This window comes from Poeciliopsis prolifica, unplaced genomic scaffold (assembly GCF_027474105.1).
Source record: "Poeciliopsis prolifica strain line A6 unplaced genomic scaffold, Auburn_PproV2 SCAFFOLD002, whole genome shotgun sequence".
Lineage (NCBI taxonomy): Eukaryota > Metazoa > Chordata > Actinopteri > Cyprinodontiformes > Poeciliidae > Poeciliopsis > Poeciliopsis prolifica.
The window spans coordinates 9,261,872-9,283,286 of record NW_026562377.1 but is presented as its reverse complement, the minus strand read 5'-3'; the positions used below and the strand labels follow the sequence as shown (position 1 = coordinate 9,283,286).

At 37.4% G+C, this 21,415-nt stretch overlaps 1 protein-coding gene across 1 annotated transcript in view; it reads left to right on the top strand.

Moving 5' to 3' along the window:
• The window catches only part of si:ch211-191a24.3 (tensin-3), a 41,807-nt gene extending 20,656 nt beyond the window's left edge, over nucleotides 1–21,151 (top strand). The window contains exons 15-27 of the mRNA XM_055055875.1: nucleotides 1,552–1,671; nucleotides 1,752–1,815; nucleotides 12,011–12,155; nucleotides 13,635–14,092; nucleotides 15,224–15,307; nucleotides 15,462–15,593; nucleotides 16,418–16,513; nucleotides 16,708–16,785; nucleotides 17,176–17,253; nucleotides 17,351–17,519; nucleotides 18,122–18,190; nucleotides 19,043–19,072; nucleotides 19,640–21,151. Of these exons, the coding sequence (XP_054911850.1) occupies nucleotides 1,552–1,671; nucleotides 1,752–1,815; nucleotides 12,011–12,155; nucleotides 13,635–14,092; nucleotides 15,224–15,307; nucleotides 15,462–15,593; nucleotides 16,418–16,513; nucleotides 16,708–16,785; nucleotides 17,176–17,253; nucleotides 17,351–17,519; nucleotides 18,122–18,190; nucleotides 19,043–19,072; nucleotides 19,640–19,781 (1,665 nt within the window). The 3' untranslated portion in view covers nucleotides 19,782–21,151. The remainder of the gene's footprint in view (nucleotides 1–1,551; nucleotides 1,672–1,751; nucleotides 1,816–12,010; nucleotides 12,156–13,634; nucleotides 14,093–15,223; nucleotides 15,308–15,461; nucleotides 15,594–16,417; nucleotides 16,514–16,707; nucleotides 16,786–17,175; nucleotides 17,254–17,350; nucleotides 17,520–18,121; nucleotides 18,191–19,042; nucleotides 19,073–19,639) is intronic.
• Nucleotides 21,152–21,415: the final 264 nt, after the last annotated feature.

Below are 21,415 nucleotides of genomic sequence, written 5' to 3'. Positions count from 1 at the left end.
CCTCATCTGACATCCTGGCAGTTAGAAAGAAAGGAAGGATTATTAAATCATTTTGGATTTAGAGCTTTTGTGTTGCGTTGAATAAACAATAACGTGTTTGCTGACATTTTAGATGTCTTTTTGCTACCATTACATATACAAAGGTATACAAATTATTTTATCAGGTAACATTTGGGGCTCATGAATAAATTAGATAATATTTTAAAAGCATCTGAAAGGAATGTTGGGTGCAAAGAGCATAAACCTAAAACATGTTTGTAACAACAAAACCCCAGACAGCTTCAAAATGTTGAAGAAAAATCAAGAATTTTATAAAGAGATCTCCACCTGCTTTAGGCATTTCAGAATATATAGAATTTTCTGAGAATAGGTCCAAATTCTCAGCACTATAATGTTTTAGCTTCTTCATAATCACTTATAGCATGACAAAATGCTCCATCTGGCCAGAAAATAAATCATCACCCCAATTTTTCCTGGATCGTTGGATAAAGTTGCCGCTGTAGAATGTTTTGATCCCAGCCTTTAATCATTTCAGTGCTCTTGGGTCTGTATTGTAGGAGAAGCATCCCGACACCTGGATTGTATCAGGATGCTTAACTGTTGGTGCCACACAAAACTCAGGGAGCTCTTACCTTTTCTTCTCAATATGTTAGGAACATATGAACTTCTTGTTGAGTTTTGATATGTCCTTCAGTTTTTCACTTATTGGACTAAATTGACCCTGTTACTTTCCTTTGTGTCCAGTTGTCTTTACTTGATTGCACACACATTTGCTCTCACACCCACCTGGTTCCAGTGATGAGCAAGCTTGTGACAGTCTGATCTTAGTTTTACTGTTTTTCAAGGAGGAGACAGTTATGCAGCTTGCTGAACTCTCAGGGATGTCTTGATTGTTTCCACCTTGATAAGCCAGCAAAACTTCAGAAGTAAAAATATTAGCAATTGTTTTTAGGACGTGGGCCTATTTTGATGCAAAGTATTGATGACTTCATGCTCTTTCTTTAAAAACTGATTGGCACAACAAGAAAATGACTTAAAGAGCTCCTGTCATTCTTTTATTATTAGATAAATAAAGAGAATTCTGATTGAAATAAAGTCAGTCGATCATTTTGGGAAAATACAATGGAAAATTAGTTTTTGTTAAAAATGTTTTTAAGTTATTAAGAACTTGAATAAATGTGAAGCAGATTCATTGGAGAGCAGTTTTAAAACTACCTTAACAGTCATCATAGAAACATAAAGAAACAAAACATTGATGCACTTCCAAAACATTTAAATGTCACTCCATGTTTGCCTTTTTTGTTTTGGAAAATCTGGACTTCTCTTTTCTTTTACCCAGCCTTTTGCCTGTGTTGCATGAATGCCCTGAGTGTTTACACCAAAACACACGCTGCAGCCACACACAGATCACAAGACTGATGTCTGCTGCTGTGTGTTTATATGTGTGTGTGAGGGGGGGAGGTTGTCATCTCTTAGCACTTCATAAAAAAACATTTCCAATGTTCTCTTGGTTTTCTCCTCACCTCATTCTCCTTGCTGGTCTTTTTAAAGCATGGTCATCTCTACAAAACTAACAGTGTGGACTATCGCGGACAAATGAACAACTCTGACTTCATCCCAACAACTCCAGCATTCCCAGTGTCTCCCCAACGCCCTATGGTAAGAAATGATGTCAAAAAATTGAGCCGCTGTGGGTGTGTCTGCATTTGGAAATCTTATCAGTTTTTTTTCCCCTTTTCTTTCCAGTGAAGCATTTCTCTGAGTTTTCCCAGTTCAGTGCTGGCAGACAGTGGGACCAACACAGCTGGACACAAGGTAGTTTCCCCCCACCCCCCTAAAGTGAATACTTAGCAAGATGCAGCCCTCTGCAAAGAAATACCCATATCCCCTGAACTTTTTCAATTTGTTGCAGATTTGATACCTCAAATTTGCATGTCTATGTGCCTTTGGCTTTTTATGTAAAGTTGCCTACCAATCTGCTTCCATGCATGGAAAAGACTCTGCAGTAAATATGACAAAATTATCCCCAATTAACATAAGTTGTCATCAAACTGAAAACGTAACTTGTCACCTATGTAACGCCACTCACCATCACACAAGAAGAAAACAAATACATTTTTACAAAGGAAAGAGTAAAATTTGTAACGCACAATGACTTGGATGCATTATTTTAATCTGATTACTGGTTTGGAAATAGTAACCCATTAAATAGAAAGTGGTCAAATTAGAGTAACGCTTTACTGTCATAATTGTTGTGTCCCTTTCATGTAATGTGACTCTTTAAACGTGGGATATCAACAATGTGTTTCTTCTTCTAAAGATCACATTTATATTGTCTGATAAGTAGCTGACATCACATGCAAACCGATTCTCCCACCTGAGCTGTGGACCTCTGCAGATACCCCAAAGTTCACATGATGCTGTTTACAAATGTTTTCTCTCAAGCCACTAAAGCCAACTCAAAAGAGGAGGAGATTGATAGCAGAGAGGTGACACTGTGAAGCCAAGCAAATCAAATTTTATTATTTTATTTTGAACCTCTCCGAAATGTTCAAAGCCTTTTTTCCCATCTGATAATGATGCGCCATTTTGTCTTGGTCTATCACATTAAAACCAAATAAAATACATTATAGCTTGTTCATTAATGGGACAAAAAAAGAAAAATGTTCATGAATACTTCTGTAAAGCACCGTGTATGAGGGTGTGTGTCTGATTAAGAGTTAAGCTCTTGATTTCAGATGAACAAGGATCAGGAGAGAGTTGGAATGTCCTTTTGGCTTAATGCACTAAAAACACACACCTTGTCTGGAGTTTGTTTTTGTTGACTGGACATGTGAATATGACTTTTTGTCTTTGGCGATTCAGAGGCAGACTTATTTCTAATCAATTAATATTAGACATTTCAATAATTTCAGAGATGGGATCGGATTGCCCGCTAAGGCCCTGTGGAATAAGCTGAGGCTGGATTCCTGCTAATAATAGCTAACAGAGGAAAGGAGTTCTGCTGACAGGATGTCCACTCGTGTCCTGTTCAGGGAGGTTACAGGAGAAGAGGGGAGGTTCTGTTGTTGTTTGAACATCCTGCCTGAGAAGATATTCAGCTCACAGCTGCAGCAGGAATTTACTGTAGTGTCAAAAACATGATTGTCTTTCAGAGGTTGGAGCTTATATCTGAGTTGAGACACTGTTCACTGTTGTTCTGCACTAAAGTTAGGTTGAATGTTTTGCTGATATTAATGGTCATGCTATTCCTAGTGCCCTTTTCTATGTGTTTTGTACAGTTTGGCCCCTTAAAGGGCAGTACTGCTTTGTTGTAAACATGTTCAGCAGAGCAGAGGGCGATCGGATGGAGGGAGAGTTGATGAAAGACAGAACAGTAAAGCACCTGATTTTCTCCCCCTGTGAAACTGAAAAGGGCACAAAATGTCTTTTGGTGGTTGACATTTTGTGACTCAGACAACAGTTTCCTGTTTCCCACATTAAATGCAAACAGCTGTCTGGGAAATAATTTGCTGTGCCTTGCCAGGAGCAGTAAGATTATCCATTTAAATAATTCTCATTTTATTTTAAGTCATTGTAAATTGTGCTCATGTCTATGAGCTAAAGACAAAGAGCTATTTTATTTCAGCGTACAGTTAACTTTTTTTTTGAGTTTTGCTCAATCCAAGCCAAACTCTGAAAAACACTATTTTTGATCAAAGGTTAAAGCTACATTTCAGTTGTATAAGCCAAAAACTGCAATAACTATTAATGCAACTAATGGTACTATTAAATGCATTAGTTTCTTTTTCGCTGACATATAGAGATGAGCAGATTAGTGTAATGTTTTGCATTTTTGGTAATAGTTACAGGGCAGTTCAGTCAGTCAGGTCTGAATTTCACATGATTTAAAATGTTTAAACATTTTCAGTCCTATTATATAGATTACTGTTAGGAATGTGCATTTCAACAAAATGCAACCATATGATATGAATGAAACCTATATCAATTTCAGAAGCTGACAGAGGTCCCTGTTTTAGTTAAAGCCATCTTCATTACAAACTAGATTTTTTCATAGCTTTACAGTATCATTTTTTAAAACAGATAGTGATGCCATTAAAGGCAAATGTTGCAGACAGTTTGGTTAGCACATTTTTTTTCTTTCTTTTGTTTGCAATATTTTGTTTTGCATTTTTGCTTGTAGTGAGAAGGTTGTTTTGTGAGGTAAGGTTAAAGTGGAAAAATTAATGTTAAATATAATTTATATTATATCTATTGCCTCTAAATGTTAACCTTCATAAGCAGTTGTTGCTTTGTAGCAAGACTCTGGATCTGAATCCTGGAGTCTTTCTGAATGAAGTTTGCATGTTCTCCCTGTGCAGATGCGGGTTTCTCTGGGTACTACAGTCTTAAAGCATGACTATCAGATCAACTGGTCTCTCTAATTGTCCTTAGTCATAAAGTGTTTGTGCATGGTTGGTTGTCCTGTGTGTTTCTGTGTTGTTGTATAATGGATTGACGACCTGTTCAGGGTGAACCTCGCCTCTCACCCAATGACCGCTGGAGATATAAACATTTATAGCAGACACTTTCACAATACCATCAAATGTGAATCAAACCAAAACCCTGCTTCACTTGTGTACTTCCCTGTGTACATGACAGCAAAAATGCAACTCTGAACCGTCACATAACTCAATTTCCATTGTGTACTTGTGGTCACATCAAAATAAAGAGTGATATGCAGAAGTGGTCAGCCAGAGGAAGAAGAGTGCAGTGGGAGGAATGAGGTCTAGCAAAAAGCAGATGGCTCTCTCAGGCAAATACTTGACTGTCTGAACTTAACTGGTCAAAGGTCAGGTGAAAGTCTCAGCAGACTTCTTCAGATGGTTTGAATTGTTGTCTGTAATGAATGAGAGGTAGCTCAAGGGCTCTAAAAGCTTCAAGTGCCAATCTGTAGGGATGTTTTATGTTGCAATAATTGTGCCACCCGTGTGAGATCCATATGTCAATCAAAGAAGCTTTTTCCTGAGGTTAAAAAGGCATAATACAACAAATAATAAATAATAATGTTAACCCAATAAATTGTAATGTTAACCCAGAAAATACTTTGCTCCCAAGTTATCTTTTAAACAGCTATGATGAATTAGTAGCTGGAGGTAAAAGATTGTGCTTTCTTCTCATGAGGATAATAGGATTCTTTTCACTTGGAAGGCAAAACTGGGAAGGAAACATTGCAGTCTGTTTTTCTGTATTTTCTACCGTCAACCATATGTAAATGAAGTATAACATACAATATATAACAGTAAAACACTTTAAAATCATGCAATTGCTGCTAGTTCATTACTGTTTTACTATAACATCATGACAACAGAAGGAGTTCTAAAGATGACCTAAATGTCCTGAATTTAAAGGCTTTCTAAAGTTAAAAAAAATATATTATTTTTTATTATGTGTCCATATTATTTGTTCATCCAATAGCTTCCTTTGATTTAATGATTGAGACTTAAGGAAAGCTGCTCTTGAAGTTTTAAGATCTTTCAGTTGCACTTTGTGTTTGTTTACAGATATTATAGACAGCTGAGATATAAGGTCACTTCAGTAGACAGGCCATTCATCCAGTATAGTTCACCTCTTTTTGGTTAGAGTGTTAAAAAACCCAAACATATCAAAGATGTCCAACTATATTCTTCAGTTGAATCCAGGGAATTTCCATGACAAAAGGGTTATTTAATCTCTCCAGCATTCACTTTGTCTGTCTTAGGGTCTTCTTTAAGTGGGGCATGCCTGGAAAGCTTTATACCATGTCCTTAAGGGTCCCATGATACTTGGATACATCATCTCTTCTAGTGGAAACAAAGGCTGAATGACAGATTTCCAGCAAAGATGGAGGATTAAAAATGCTAATTCTGAGTCATAATCTGGTTGAGTAGAGAATAGGAAAAGTGGTAGGGCAATCTTAATACATCAAGAATCTTCTCTGAATTGTTATGGGAAAATTAATTAATCATCAATAAAATCATTCCAAAACCTGTCCTCTTACAGCTAATCATTTTGCTCCAAAGAACCACTTTAAATGTCATTCGAACTTTTTATTTTCTTAATTCCCTGACAGAATTAGGCAGCTGGATTTGAGTGTCATAGGGTAACCAAAACATTAAAGGTGACATCAGGAAACATACTTAGGCTACTACTGCTCTATTTCTCCAACTCCCAATGTGTTTTCCAACTGATTTCAGTTTCTCTCCAGAAATGTAAACATACTGGTATCTGCTTTTATAACTTTAAGAACAGATGCAAAATGTTGACATCCATGTCAGCTCATTTCCTGTGACACCAAGGTTAAAAGGAGGCACATGCTTTCACTAAAAACTAAACTAAACACAACGTAACTCAATTCATCGCCAGCTCCTCTCTAATTTATGACATGCGAAGACAAGACGCATGGCAGGAGTCAGTGTCAAAGTGTCTGCATGCCTTTGTCCTCTGTGTCTGTGGCGAGCAGATGGTGGGAGTGGACACACATGCCTGGACAGAGAGGCCTTTTTGAAGCCCTACAAACCCCACCACCTCCTGTCGCTGTTGCTGCTCCATAAAAGGCCACATGTCACCCCTGACCCTGCTGGAATCCGCTCTGATTGGGGGAAAACTCTCGCAGTGACCCAGCAGGAACAATGCTCAGCGGTCAGTAAAACAGAAAGAGGGATGGAGGAAGAGAGGAGGAGGAAGAAATTCCAAACACCTCCTCCCCGCCTCCCTCTTTCTGACCCTCCCTCCATACAAACCCAGAAGTCGAGTGGCGTCACAACACGGCAAGAACAAATGGGGGGCTTATTTTTCCATCTGGGGGATGAAAGGAGTATTGGATGGAAGAAAAAACTATCCCGGCTTCAAAAACTTAAGATCTCTTCTGCAAGTGGAGCTCAGGCTGGCTTTTAAAAGGCAGTGCTGAATAAGAAGGAGGACGTTACGGGTAAAAAGGAAGAATTCAATCCCAGTGGGTAGTAGCAGAAAGAGCAACTGGAAGGTGAGAGACCCTGGAAGTTTTGAAATAACCGGCCAATAACGGAATAACTTCTGGGGCTGTCACCAACATGACTGCATCTCTTGGTATGTACACGCCCACATGAGTGGCAAAAAGCTTAAAAGTTTATTGGGCTGCCTGTTAAAGCTATGATTTCTCAGTGAAATTGGTATTTTCAGACATTTATCTGCTTATTGTATTTATTTATTTGAACTGTGCTGTTTGTCCTTGGAGAAACTGCATACACAAGCCTCTGGCATCTTCAAACAACTGTAATTTTTCATCTTTTCCTTATATTTTACAATATTTTTAAGGACCTGTTTTTTACATCTGTTTTGTGCACATTAAAAAAAACACTTGCCTCAGTCTGCATTCTCCTGGATAGCACCGTCTGCAGCCTGTCTGGCATCTCATATTTGCTGGTGGGATGAGGTGGTTTGTTCCACTGCTGCGTTCATGATCTCATCCTGTTAAGGGCTTATTTTGGCCTCCATCGAGTGCTGATGTATTAGTGGTTAACAAAGAGGGGCCATTTCCCCCCTATTTTATTTCTGCTCTACTGACCTTGATTGCTTTGAAAAAGCCTTGCTTGTTTTGATTGGGGTGCTTACTGTGGTGAAGGCTACCGACAGAGATGTCACAGCCAATCAAAGGCACAAAGTTGTCATGCGGATATTCATAGTTTAGCTGTTCTTTCAGCAGAAGAAGTAAAAACACATCTTGCTTTCATTTTTGGGTTTAATTTTACTTTTAAATAGTTAAAGCCATTTATATTGAGGAATGCAGGCCAATAGAAATGTATTTTTTCCGATGAATCAGTGCAATCATTGTCCAATATTCCAAGTTGGTTATTTTTATATGGAAAATGATTTTCCCAGCTGCAATTTTGAGACCTGGAATCAGGTTTTCATTTTTATAGGCATGGGCATCTATGGCCTTACAAGCTGGATTGATCCAGCTGAAGCAGCTTGTTTACATCAGGCGATGGAGAGATTTCAGGAGACTCAGATAGCTTACAGATCTATTTTACTTGTTCTTGTTATTGGTATTTTATATCTAATGATACAGTTTGCTTCAACATTTTGGAAAAGTTATGGAATTAGATTTAAATTCTTTCTATGCTTGTAATTGTATGTCAAATAAAATTAGACCAAAAATAATTTTTATTTCCAGATTTTTTTCTGCATCTTGTTATCTAAATGTTGTGTTCTTCTTTGAGTCTTTCCTTCCATTTTTCTTTATTCTGTCCTCCCTTCTTCAATTGTTCCTTGTGCCCTCCATACCTTACTCTCTGGTAACCTTTGTTCCTTCCTTTCTTCCTTAGAAGTGGAAAAAGTGTTTTTTTCAATTCTAAACACCTTTTGCAAAACTTCGCCTTCCTTCTTTTCTTCTTTTTTTCCTTCCTTCTTTCCTTCCTTTTTTACTTCCTTACTTTCTTCCTTCCTTCTTTCCTTCCTTCCTTCCAACAAAAGAACATCTTTACTATAGATGCTGTTCATCTTGAGTCTTCAGCCTTAAAAAAATGCAAAGACAACTCAGATCAACTTCTTAATGGAGAAAATCCACAGATCAAAGCTTTTAAAAGCAGGTAAGCTTGAAGTGTTGCTGATGAATAAAAGGGACACTCACAGGTTGTTCAGAATGTGGTAAAAGTTAGAGCAGAGACAGAGCAGCTGCTTTATCTCTGTAAGACCACGCACAGCATTGGTCTCGGCACATCCATTTAATGGCTTAATGGGTGAAGACCTTAAGACAGACTGAGGGAACTGAGCTGGAGGAAGAAGGGGATCCTTCAGACGTATGTGGGGAGAATTTCTAGAGAAAGAGGATCTGGGAAACCTACTTCCTGTGCTCAGTAGAAAGACAACAGCAGAATCAAATGTATTACAATTGTATGACGGTACAAATAACTGTAACACTGTGACGTCTTTGTGTTGTGGAGTCTTAACAGAGCTAGAGAAATTATTATGTTCTGTTTTTTTTTTCTTATCTGAAGCTGCTTCTCCTGCTTATACCACTCTGATAAGACAATGTTTTTTTTCTGGAGCCAAATAAAACAGCCTGCTATTGAATGACTAGAATTCCTGAATAAATCAGGAATGTGTAGGAGAGTTGTGAAAATTCAACATTTTGGTCTGTTGTAGAACAACAAATCATGAATTACAAGCAGATACCTTTTCACAACAGACTGTTCAACACCAGGAGACACATTGATATTTGGTTCTTAACTTACTAACTTACTCCTCTCTCTAAACACAGTTCACTTTATGTCTTCGTTGTGTTGAATGTGACTTTATTTTCATTGTTGCTTTTGTTTGCTCCCTCTTTTAGTGGATAAACCTCCCATTCTGTACATCACAGAGCTTACTGCTAACATTAAATAGACATCAGTATAACCACCTTGTCCTTCAAAAGCACACCTTATTCAAATGGTTGAAGTGTGCCCTCAACATGTCTCCCAAGTTCTGCAGGTGCTTACTAATGACTAATTCATTCTAAATGAAGGAAGGGAACATTTTAAAGATGGTTGTGGCCCTTCAGGTCTGGAACTGAAGGGCCTCAGATCTCTTGTCATGGACATTATTTCACTTTTAAGCAGCTTTTGCAAAACCCGCTTCTTTTCTGCTGAGAAGAGGTTTAGATGTAGCACAAGTGTGTTTGGGAAGCAGTAGCTGATTTCCTCCTCTCTTGTTTTGATTCTCTTCTTTAAACATTCACTTTTTTAATGTGACAGATATAAACAGCTGTAAGATGGTCATGCGGGCTCAGTTTTAGCCTCAGTGCGAGTGCAAGTGCTTGTACCCACATTCCTGTGGTCTGTGGGTTGTTTGCCAAGCATAGCTGCTCATGTATTATTGGCTTATTGTATGCCATTATTTAATTCTCTTCTTTTTGTTCATCAAGAAGTATGATCAAATGCGAAGATCCCAGATAACCGTCTCTTTTGATAAATGGTAACTGTCTTCCTGGCGAGCGTGAAGGTATGCCTCTTTTGTAGTCGGAGCCATGGTGCCATCACTCTGCGATGCAGAAAGTATGTGCATGTGTTGTGGGCTGGGGCTGTTGCTGGTGGTGGTTGGCAGACGAGCCCACATGGGTCAGTGCCATCTGGAAAAGGTTTTTCATAAGTTGACCGTAAACTGGAGAGAGGCTTTGTGCTCACTCAAAGTGAAGAGAAATCTGTGCAGTTTCGATATGGGGGTTCTAGTTGTGGATGTGAAACGGTCTAAATTCTCGACACTGCAATGCATTTACTGTGAAGTTGAAACAACTAAATTGGATGACTTAGAAGAAATAGGACTTTTGCTCATTTTCAGCTTACTCCATTTAAAAAAAGTAAATGTAGAATGTAGATATTTTATGTGATTAACCAACACAAAGTATTGCGTAATTGTCAAGTGGAGTAAAAACAATTTAAAGAATAAAGGCTAAAACGTTTGGGATCCATATGTATTCAGATCCCAAAAACTGCTGCTCTGCTGCAAATGTTTGAAGATATATCTCGACCAGTCGTCTTTTAAAAATCGATCGATCACATTGGAGAGTGTCTGTGAGGATCAAATCTTAAGTCGTTCTACAGATCACACAATTAATTTTGAAAAAGAAAATAATGCATGGTCTATGCTGAAATATGGCACCAACACCTTGTCTCATGAGTTATTTGCTCATCACTGAGGCAGCAGGTTGTGTAGAAATGTCATCTGGCAGGATAAGCAGCAGATGTGACAAACACCAGTGAAGAAAATGATCCAAGGGAACTCAGAGAAAAGAAGAAGCTCAGCTGCTTCCTAGGAGCAATCCCAAGAGGGAAAAAGTGACAGAGACTGTGGGAATGTTTGAGGAATTGTGATGCTCTCCTCCCCTTTGGTTTAATGTGTTTCCTATGAGCATCAATAGCAACAATTTTCCACTCTACACGTACGCCCTACACCATGTGATGTATCCAGGGATTTATATAAAGTCCATTCTTTATTTTAATTTACAGTACTATAATGAATAACAAAAGATTAATTAGTCATAAATTAAATAATTAATTTATTCATTCATTTGTTAACATGTCTTTGTTATCTTCCTTAAACTAGGTCATCAATTTGAAGGCACAGCTGAGTTGTAATTTGTGGTTAGATCTTTTAGAGGTAGAAAAATCAAATACAAAATGTAGCTAAATGTAGTTTAAAAAAATCAAAAAAATGCAATGAACTGCTAGAACAGGCAGTTTATGCAAATAACCTCAAAATGCTTCGCTTGAATGAAATGTCTGCTTTGTCGTTGTACCATGCTGTTCTGCTGAAGGACTGGAGTTTGACAACTAAGGAATCCTAACTAACACTAAAATCTAAAGCACAAAGTGTCTGAATCTACTTTATACAATTGCTTCTCATGTGTGCATGCAATGTTTATACAGACTGAGTACACAAGAGCATTATTTGTATTGCATTATGTACATTCCATGTTGGTGTTATTATGAAATCCCCTAGAAATGATGTCGCCTGTTCAGTTAACACAGCTGGCAGCAAGCTAACTCCTGCACCTCCTGCACTGCAATAGAGACAGAGCAGAAGTCGGGAGGAAGGAGGGGGTGAAGTGAGGAGGCTCAGCAGGCCAAACAACGAGCCCTTTATAATGAATGACTGTTTTCCCCGTGAGTCATGGTGCTTCGCGATCCTGTTCTGTAGCTTGAGGAGGCTCGTCTGTGTGTTTGCGGAATGACACCATCAGGACGTCATGTTTGCATGTATGTCCTGACAGCCGCACACCAGTTCAGCTTCTGCTTCGTACAAAAGCACATCTTGCAATGCAGGATCTGCTGAATTCAACAGCAGATCTGAAAAATGAAGCTATTCATTGCTGCCTATATGCCTTATAGAACAATCCTTATTTGTGAGAAGTTTATACTGTAAGACAAATGTTTTTCTATTTTCTCCAACTATAATCAAAAAGTAAACTAGGTTTTTGTTTTGATGTCTAAAGTATTAAATTGATTCTGCTTTTTCTTTGTCCTTTGCTCAGAACCCAGAGGATTCCTAGATGCCATGAACCACTCTGGTGGTTCCACAGATGGAGATGTGTTCCGATCGGACGTTCCCGTCACACAGAGGATATTTGGCTCCATGAGCTCAGTGTCAACTAGCAGCTCCCTCCAACACACAGACAGGTGAAGATCTTCAAAATAAAAAGACATCTCTGAGTCATAAAGTTAATATTTATTTTGTGATTTATCCAGAAAGGAGATGCAGGTTAATCAGGGTTGGAAAATAGTAAATAATCCAGAACGTGGTGATCCATATACACTGTTGCAGCGTTCGGATGCACCAAGGGCTAGAATTTAAAACAGGAATAGTCACATTTTGACAGTAGCCTCTCGCAACAATGGTGATCTTATGGTGCTTACATGCACCCTGACTAATTAGATTGAGAAAAAAAACAGTAAAGTATAACAAGGAAAAAATAAAATGCATGTAAGGTTGACAGAGATATATTCTTATAAATGTAACTTTTTAGTCTTTGTTAATCCTGTAGTAGTTTATTTAGCAACTTGTTTTTATTTAGTACTGCACAATAATGCAATGACAGTGATTGTCATTGCATTGATTGTCATTGCATTATTTACTAACACTTTCATCTCTCTTCTCTGTGTCAGTATATGTTCTCACCACTCTCTGTGAGCTTTAAGTCAATAAAATTTACATCAAGCGTGGGATTAGAGTTCAGACAAAGTTCATCCGACTGAGCAAATGCCTTATGTTACCGGCATGCAGAGAAGCAATCCATGACATGATGTAAATGCATTTGAAACATAATAGCTTACCAAATATTTTGTCCAAGCATTTCTTTACAATTGGAGTTCAGCACCCTCTGATGCAGCGATGACCTTTGTGTTTTGATATCTTTCATACCTATATTTATTCCTCTCACATACCTCAAAGTAGAATCTGACTCAAACAAAAGTCTGATTCTTTCAGCTATTTAAAATGTCTTTTTATCTCAGCAAAAAACAAATAGAAATGTTATTACCCCCACATTGCAAAGTAAAACCATGACTTATGGTTATAAACATGCTTCACCATTCCTGGACCAGCAGTAGTCCAGGTTGTTGACACAGAGCTCGTTGGCCCCGTTGATTCATGCAACTGATTATGATCTGCAGCTTCAACAGAAATTCAAAATCATCAAGCTGTTTTCAGATGTGTCTGTGAACCTTTGGCCTCTGCAGCTTCACATGTCTTACCTGAGACAAAGTGGTTGTTTCCATGTATAGGTCATTCAACTCAAACGGGTTTGACACAATACTTTTATGCTGTGCACGGTCATAAGAGAAGGCTTAAAAAATAAAATAAACATTGACATTGAAAACAGCTTAAATATTATCAGAATCTTTACTGACAATGCAGACTACGGCTATAACACTTTTGCATGCATGGATTATTTGCATGTGTGTTTTAAATTCATGTCACCTAAAGCCTGAATATTTGTGTCGGAGAACTGCACCCACAGCCCAGCTCAGTTTGTTTTCTTCTACAGCCCTCCTAAACAGGAAATCTGTGTCAAGGGTTTCTCCAATTTTAGATTGCTTCTTAAATTATTATGTGAAAAATTATTTCAACCCATGTCGTGTCTTTATCTTTACTTGCAGCTCCGCTTTGCCTCCTGTGTGGCACAGCCGGACACCAGACTCCTTGAACTCACCATATCCTCCCCAATCTACACCCCCGCTACTTCTCAGCTCTCCTAATGCTCACAGTTCCCCGCGGGGCGCTCAGAGGGGCCGGGGAGGGAGCTCAGGGGACCGCAGTGGAATCGACAGCACAGACTTGTCCTCGTTGTTGTTATTGGGAAATGGTGGCCTGGAGCACAGCCTGCTGGAAGCCGTGGAGGGACTCGGGAATCTGAATCTTGGGGGAGATGCAGGGATTGCTCCCCTACTGCCGGAGAAGAGAAGAACAGGTGAGGGGGGAGAACTGGGCTCACGATCCCCCTCTCTGAGCGGGTTCTCCAGCCCACGCAGCGGCAGCAGCCTCAGTATCCCTCTGTCGTCGACCCTGGCCTCAGATCCGTTCAGAGGACTCAGTGGGGCCTCCTCACCCGGAGCAGGTACTATTAAGTCTTATTCGGCCTCACATTTGATTTGTGTTCTTCTTATTCTGTGTTTATTAAACCCAAATTATATTAAAACTCTACTTAAGGTCCTATACTCTCCAAAAAATATCTTGTACTTGTCAGTAAAACCTTTAGCAACATACATTTTCCAATAAAGTATATAAGGTTAATGAAGCACAATTAGTTAGGGGAAGAAAGAATCGTGCCACTTCTTTTCTTGTCTTTTACTTCTCTAAGAGATAAGTCATACACCTTTGTCCCTTAGTTTTACTGAGTTGTTCAATCCCTTAAATCTTACCTAAAAATAATTCTGGTTTTGTTGGCTTTATCTGACTGCAATCTCCAGGTTTCAATGGAGCAGTTCACAGCCGAGTGTAAAGGGGCTGGGATTAGGCTAAAGCTTCCAAAGCCGAGACCATGGTCTTAAGCCAGAAGTCGAGGTGTTTCTAGTTTCTTTGGATATTGTTCATGAATTTGGGAAAAATGGAGAGGGAGATCAATAGTTGGAATGGTGTAGCATTTGCAGTGATACAAGCTCTGTACCAATCTGTTGTGGTGAAGAGAGAGCGGAGCAGAAAGGTGCTCTCTTGTGAGATGCCCTTCTTTTACCGGTCGATTTAAGTTCCTACCTTCATCTGTGGTCATGAACTTTGGGTAGTGACCGAAAGAATGAGATTGCAGACACATGTGACTGAATGAGAAACCTTCAGAAACCATGGTCTTCTTACAATAGAGATTAAATTGATTTTATCTTTAGTGGTCAAATGACAAGAAAACCCACAACTTCATTATTATTATTTTTTTAAGAAGAATGTCCCAAATAAAACGTTTTGGTGCACTTCCTCAGGCAAAAGACAATGAAACTTTATGTCAAGTGAAATAAAATGAAAAAGAAGAATAAAGTCTGCCCAGATAGAACATAAAGTATATTTTCTGTAAATTTCAAAAGGTGTCAATGACGCCGAATGCTGACAATTCAACACGTTTGATCATTTGTGTTAAAATGAAAATGATCCCAATTCACTACCTGTCCTGACTTTGAGAATCTGTCTGATCTTTCCTCCTCATCTTACCCATCATCACCATCCTGAAACGTAATGCCAGGCTCTGATTTGTGCCCTACAGATTCTGGCAGTAAGCAGGACACTGTGAAGTTTGTTCAAGACACGTCCAAGTTCTGGTACAAGCCCGACATTTCCAGAGACCAAGGTAAATATTGGCCTTGGAGCAGAAAGCCAGGCGGCCTCCAGTGAGCGTATAATACACCTCTGTGTAAAGTTTTTTTTTCTTCCTCTTTCAGTATTGAATGTGATTTTAACTGTAGCCTTTCACTGCTTCCTCCCTATGTTGACCTTCTGATTAGCCATTGCAGTGCTGAAGGACAAAGAGCCCGGTTCGTTCATCGTCAGAGACAGCCATTCATTTCGCGGGGCGTATGGACTGGCCATGAAGGTGGCTACGCCTCCTCCCTCAGTGGTACACCACAGTAAAAAAGGTGATTGGATTACCTTAGAACAAATGCATGGTTTTGTAATTTCATAGTGGATCTTGGATGTGAAAAATCATAATGAGGAATCATTTAAAATCTTTCTTCACTTCTAATATGATTCATGTCCTTGTCTGACAAGGACATGATTAAAAATGCTGCTGCATTATTAACACATTACCTAACACTTTGTTGAAGCATCTTTTGGTTAAATTTTAGCATTCAAGCAACAGTTTGTGAACCTGACTTGTCAACATTTATCCACTCTTATATTAGGAGGAAATCTGTTTTTAAAATGGTGCAGCAGATTTTCTGTAAGGTCTAGTTCTGGACTCTGGCTTGAATTTTCTTCTGGTTTATTTTTTTCTACAACTTTTATAACTTAAATCCATCTTTCACTTCAGCTTGTTAAAAAGCAGCTTCTAGTTTTGGAATAAAATGTGTTCATATTTGAAGCTGATTGTGATATCATCCTTCTTGAAAAAAGAAAAAGAAAAACACTGTCCCATTAAAAGGAAATCCACAGCATGACGCTGCCTCCTCCGTGTTTGAGTGGGGCTATGGTGACCTTTTGTGTTCGTACAACAAGGTACCAATAGAAATTGTGACCCAAACATTAAAGTTTGTTTTCATCTTGAGACATCTTTCTTCTCAGGTTCTTTGAACATTTAAAAAATATCTGCTCCAGAAATATGGCAAATGAAGCTTCTTAGTGTAATGAGAATCTTTTAAACATTGAAAAAATATGTTCTAAGATATCAAAGTTAATATAACAATTTCACTTGTAAATTTAGTTTTCTTTTTCTTCTTAAATTCTGTGTTTTTGTTTTCAGTGGGAGATCTGTCCAGCGAGCTTGTGAGGCACTTCCTGATTGAGTGTACACCTAAAGGAGTTCGTCTTAAAGGCTGCCCCAATGAGCCCTACTTTGGTGAAAATAATTTTCCAAAATAATATATATTTTTTTCACTATATACTTGATTAAATTATATCTATAAAAAAGAATAGCTACAGATTAAACCAATATTTTGAAATGGTTTTCTACTCCCCTCTGCTGGCGGTAAAGACAAATTGCAGCTGTTTGTAGATGTTTTAATAACATTGAATCTTTCACTCCTGTGACAGGAAGCCTCACCGCTCTGGTGTGTCAGCACTCCATCACCCCTCTGGCTCTGCCCTGTAAACTCATCCTGCCTGATAGAGGTAAACATCAATTTATCCTGAAGGGAGAGCTGAGAGTTGACCTCCTCTGTCTCAGTCAAATCCTTAGATTACATTTTAGTCTGTGTTGTTATTGTAGAGTGCTTCCTTATTTTATTGTATTTTTTTTGTTTAACAATAACTTCTGTGCTCTACTTTTAATTTAACACATTTTAACACTTCAGCTTGTTGGTTTGCTTACAGAAACCAACAATAATTTTAGTAATTCTATCACACATTAAACATGTTAGATTTGCTGCCAGACAGGAAAATTTCCTAAGACACTTTTCAAAATGCAATTAATCAGTTTCCACGATGCTTATTTTATTTCTTCTTGACCTTTGTGCTTTACTGTGACTCATGTGTGACATCATTGCTGTTTATGTCCAATAGATCCTTTAGAGGAGCTGAACGATGCATCGACACAGACAACAACAAACTCAGCAGCTGAACTTCTCAAACAGGGTGCAGGTGAAACATTTACTGATAATAAAATAGTATTTCAAAGGAACAGACATCTGTGCCCATTTTGGGTGAAATACTCATTTAATGTGCTTTTTGGTGTTAGCGTGTAACGTGTGGTTCCTGGGTTCTGTGGAGCTGGAGTCTTTGACGGGTCAGCAAGCGGTCCAGAAGGCAACCACACTGACACTCGCCATGGACCCTCCACCTCCCTCCACTGTGGTCCACTTCAAAGTGTCGGCTCAGGGAATAACGCTCACAGACAACCAGAGGAAGTGAGCATTTGATTGGCAACATTTTGACAATAGAATTGTCACAGTGAGGAATAAGTAAATGGCTTGGTTGCTGAAAGGATTTGCCATGTTTTGTCCCAAAGTTAACTATTTCTTAATTTTATTTTGTGATTTACATCTTTTATTTGAGTTTTTCAGTTGTCTTATGGAAGACAACTGAAAGACTATTGAATATTCATTCAATATTTATTCGTACTGAATGAATATGTTAATTCAGTTTTCACATATTCATGTTGAATGGCACATAATGGTAAATATGGGTAAAAATCAGAACACTTAAAAATACTAAACTGTCATGGTTGAAAGTGCTAATTCTGAATGATTTATTTATTTATTTACTAATTTTGCTAAGTGAGATTACAATGTTTAAAATATATATAGTATAGAAGAGTATAATATGGTATACTTTATAGTGTTATATGTGTTATGCAATAACATATTGAGCAATTTAGTTATTATTATTTGTATTTTTTTTATAGTTGTACTTAATTTTCATAGTTTTGTGTTTTCATGAGGAATGCAAAGAAAATCAAATGAAGGTAACTGCAAAAAAATCTGATGTGTTTCTGTGTTTGACTCTGTAGGTTGTTCTTCAGGAGACACTACACTGTGAACACAGTTATATTCTGTTCACTGGACCCACAGGGAAGGAAGTGAGTAATTTCACCAGTCTGATAGCAGCCATGATCTCCAAATGACGTCTAAAATCTGCACCAGCTAGTAAAGTTAATAACAGTCACTGATAATTAATAAATAGCTGCAAATCAATTCAGTGATTTGAAACACACCCGGCTAAAAAAATTCAACAAAGAAATGATTTGCTCAATGAAGTAAGATTCTTTGGCTATTGTCAGAAACAGTTGATAGCATTTGTTGCCTCAAAGTTTGCGTAAAGGAGATATAAATCTGATGTGCAAATAAATCTGATGTGACAGGTGACAGTTATATTCTCCCATAAGGCCAGGTTGGGTTAGTTGTCTTTCTACCTTTAATAATTATCTTTCAAAAAGTTGCATTAATTTGTCAGACATTAAAATTTGCAAATCGAGAATTTTCAAAGGGACAAATTGTTTTTTTTTTTTTTATGGCACAGTAAGGTTGTTTGGATTTTAAAGACAACCTTCTTGCTGGACTACTTGTAACAGAGCTACGCATGCACAAATACATCATTACCCAAAAAATATGTAACAGCTTTTCGTTCTGGTGTCAAGGGATTTTAAGGGTTCAACTCTGGCATGTAAATAATCTTACAAAAATATTTTATAAACGATAATATAAGTGACAGAAAATAAAATAAATTCTTGCTCATAAAATGCATTTCCCTCGCTCAACATTTACCATAAATGAGTTTATGCTGCAATTTGTTTCAACCTGACTTGGTAAAGACTTCAATTAATGCAACAATTTAGTTATTCCAATAGTACTCAATGCTAGAAGATTTATTAATTTCATTGTAATCCATCTCTATGATTCCTGATGTCAATCGTGGTTTCTGTCCTAAATAGGTGGACAAGAGACAGCATCTCCACAGCCAAGTAAGTAATTTCTTGACACGTCTTTGTTTTTTGCCTTCTTACAGAGTTTTCTTATTTCTCATTTTTGAGCTTGATGTACTTTAGCCACTCTTACATGATTCTAATTTATTAGACCATGAATTAATCTTTAAAACAAAGACAAAAGCAATAATTCAAATGAAAGCAAAGTATTTTCTGTATTTTCAGTAGCTAAAGGTTCCTTAAACAGTATGATTCAATCCCAGCATTTGATCCGAGTATTAGTTGGTTTATAATTAAGGCAGACATTAAGAAAAAAAATTCTTAATGTGATTTGACACACTAATTCTTTTGAATTTTTATTCAAAGAAATTGTTTTTGAACTACTTTTTGGGACTTTATTCAAGTTGTAGGTTTACCTAAATTAGTTAGTTAGTTAGTTTTTCTATGTCAGCAGGCGGGTAGAGGAGTCATTCTTTTTGTTTTGCTTTTAATTTTGCAAACATTGCAGGCTTATTTATATTATACTGTATAGTACTGAAAAAACAAAACAAAACAAAAAACATAATCCCTTTATTTTAAGTTAATCATTTGTTTTCCTCCTTCCAGGATTTTTGGATTTGTTGCCAGAAAATCTCAAAGTGAAACTGAAAATGTATGCCATCTGTTTGCTGAGCATGACCCTGAGCAACCAGCAAGTGCCATCGTCAACTTTGTCTCAAAAGTCATGATTGGATCTCACAAAAAGTGATGGGACAAGGAGATGATCCACTGCATAGAGAACCTGGGGCAAGGATCAAATCCCTGTTGTTGAGTTATTTCACAATTATGGCTAATTTGAAAAGCCCCAAAAAAACTTTTATCGCCGTCACTCCACGCTGGATTCTGTTGGTTCTTTCTGCAAAATGATTTATGCCTGCACTGCAGGATGCCTCCAGAGGAGGGAGCCAAGACTCTGATATCATTGTTCTTGCATTGTTGGGTAGACGCTTTACAAAGTAAAGTGTTGACGTGCCTTCCAGCTTTGAAAAAACACTGAATATGAAAGTATAGGCAAGATTTTCCAGACTTTTAAACTATTTTATAATTTAAAGGAATGAAAATATATTTCTTAAAACTAACTTACTAAAATTATATTAGTTTTTACATTAATGGAATAATAAAAGTGGGTGTAGTCATCAAGTTGTCACTTTTTGCCTCATCTTACTCATCAGATCCACAGTTTTACGTTTTCTGCCATATTGTATTATTTTTCTACAATTTCATGAATAATCTTTTGTCTCCTCAAAAGATTTGTCATTCTTAGCTACACATATTTTTATTCATCTTTATTGTGTTCAAAACATATTTTTCCACATGAAACTGCCACTCAGGGAAAACAAGAGAGAGAGAAAAACATAATTATTTGAATTATAACTGAAATAAATTTTCATGTCTTAACAATTATAATAAACCTCCAATTGCCATACACACACACCCCCCCACACACACACCTATATATATATATATATATATATATATATATATATATGTATATGATTGTAAAAACATGATAGTGATAGCTCTATGTTTCTTTTACCTGAGTGGCAGCTCCACACTTCTGTCCAAATTATCAGTGAATATTTAGACAACAATGACATAAAGATCTAAGATGAAAAATTTTAATCTGCATTTCAATTGTCAAGTTTCTTTAAGCTTTTTTAAAATTAAAAACAAAGATCTCTTAACCAAAATGTGTTTTTTTTAATCACACTGACATTAATTCTATACAGTAGTGAAAAACAAAACATAATTTGTACCTCAGTTTGAGAGTTTTTGGCACATAAACAGATCTGCAGCTCTAACCACAACTTTCTAGTAACCACAGGACAATTCATTTCAATCAAAATGAATAACAACCGACATCAGAAAAGCAACAGTGTGGTTGTACTTAAGATGTATTCTGTATTGCAATTGTCATCCTTCATTAAAGATGTTTAATAATCTTTTTGCCATGCTGTTTTGTGTATTAACACATACTGTACATTAGGGTTTCATATGACTGTCACTTTTTTATTGTTCTGCTATATGTTTGTACTATATATCCTAATATCTAAATACAAGTTTGTTTTATTCCCTTTTCTCATCTGATTCTCATTTTTTATTTTTTATTTATATTTGTGTTGAACTGCACATGTATCATCTGCAGCATTATTTATAGCAACATAGTTGAGTATGTGGGCTATGCAAAAGGTCTTCCCAAAATTTTCCTGCCAATTCCAAACTGCTTTTGGTGGAGGCAGTGTCATGATGTGGGGCAGCATCTCTTCTCGTGGAAATACCAATGTCATTAATGGCTATGATCTCAATGTAGAAAATATTGAGACTATTTTCTGCCACCAGTAA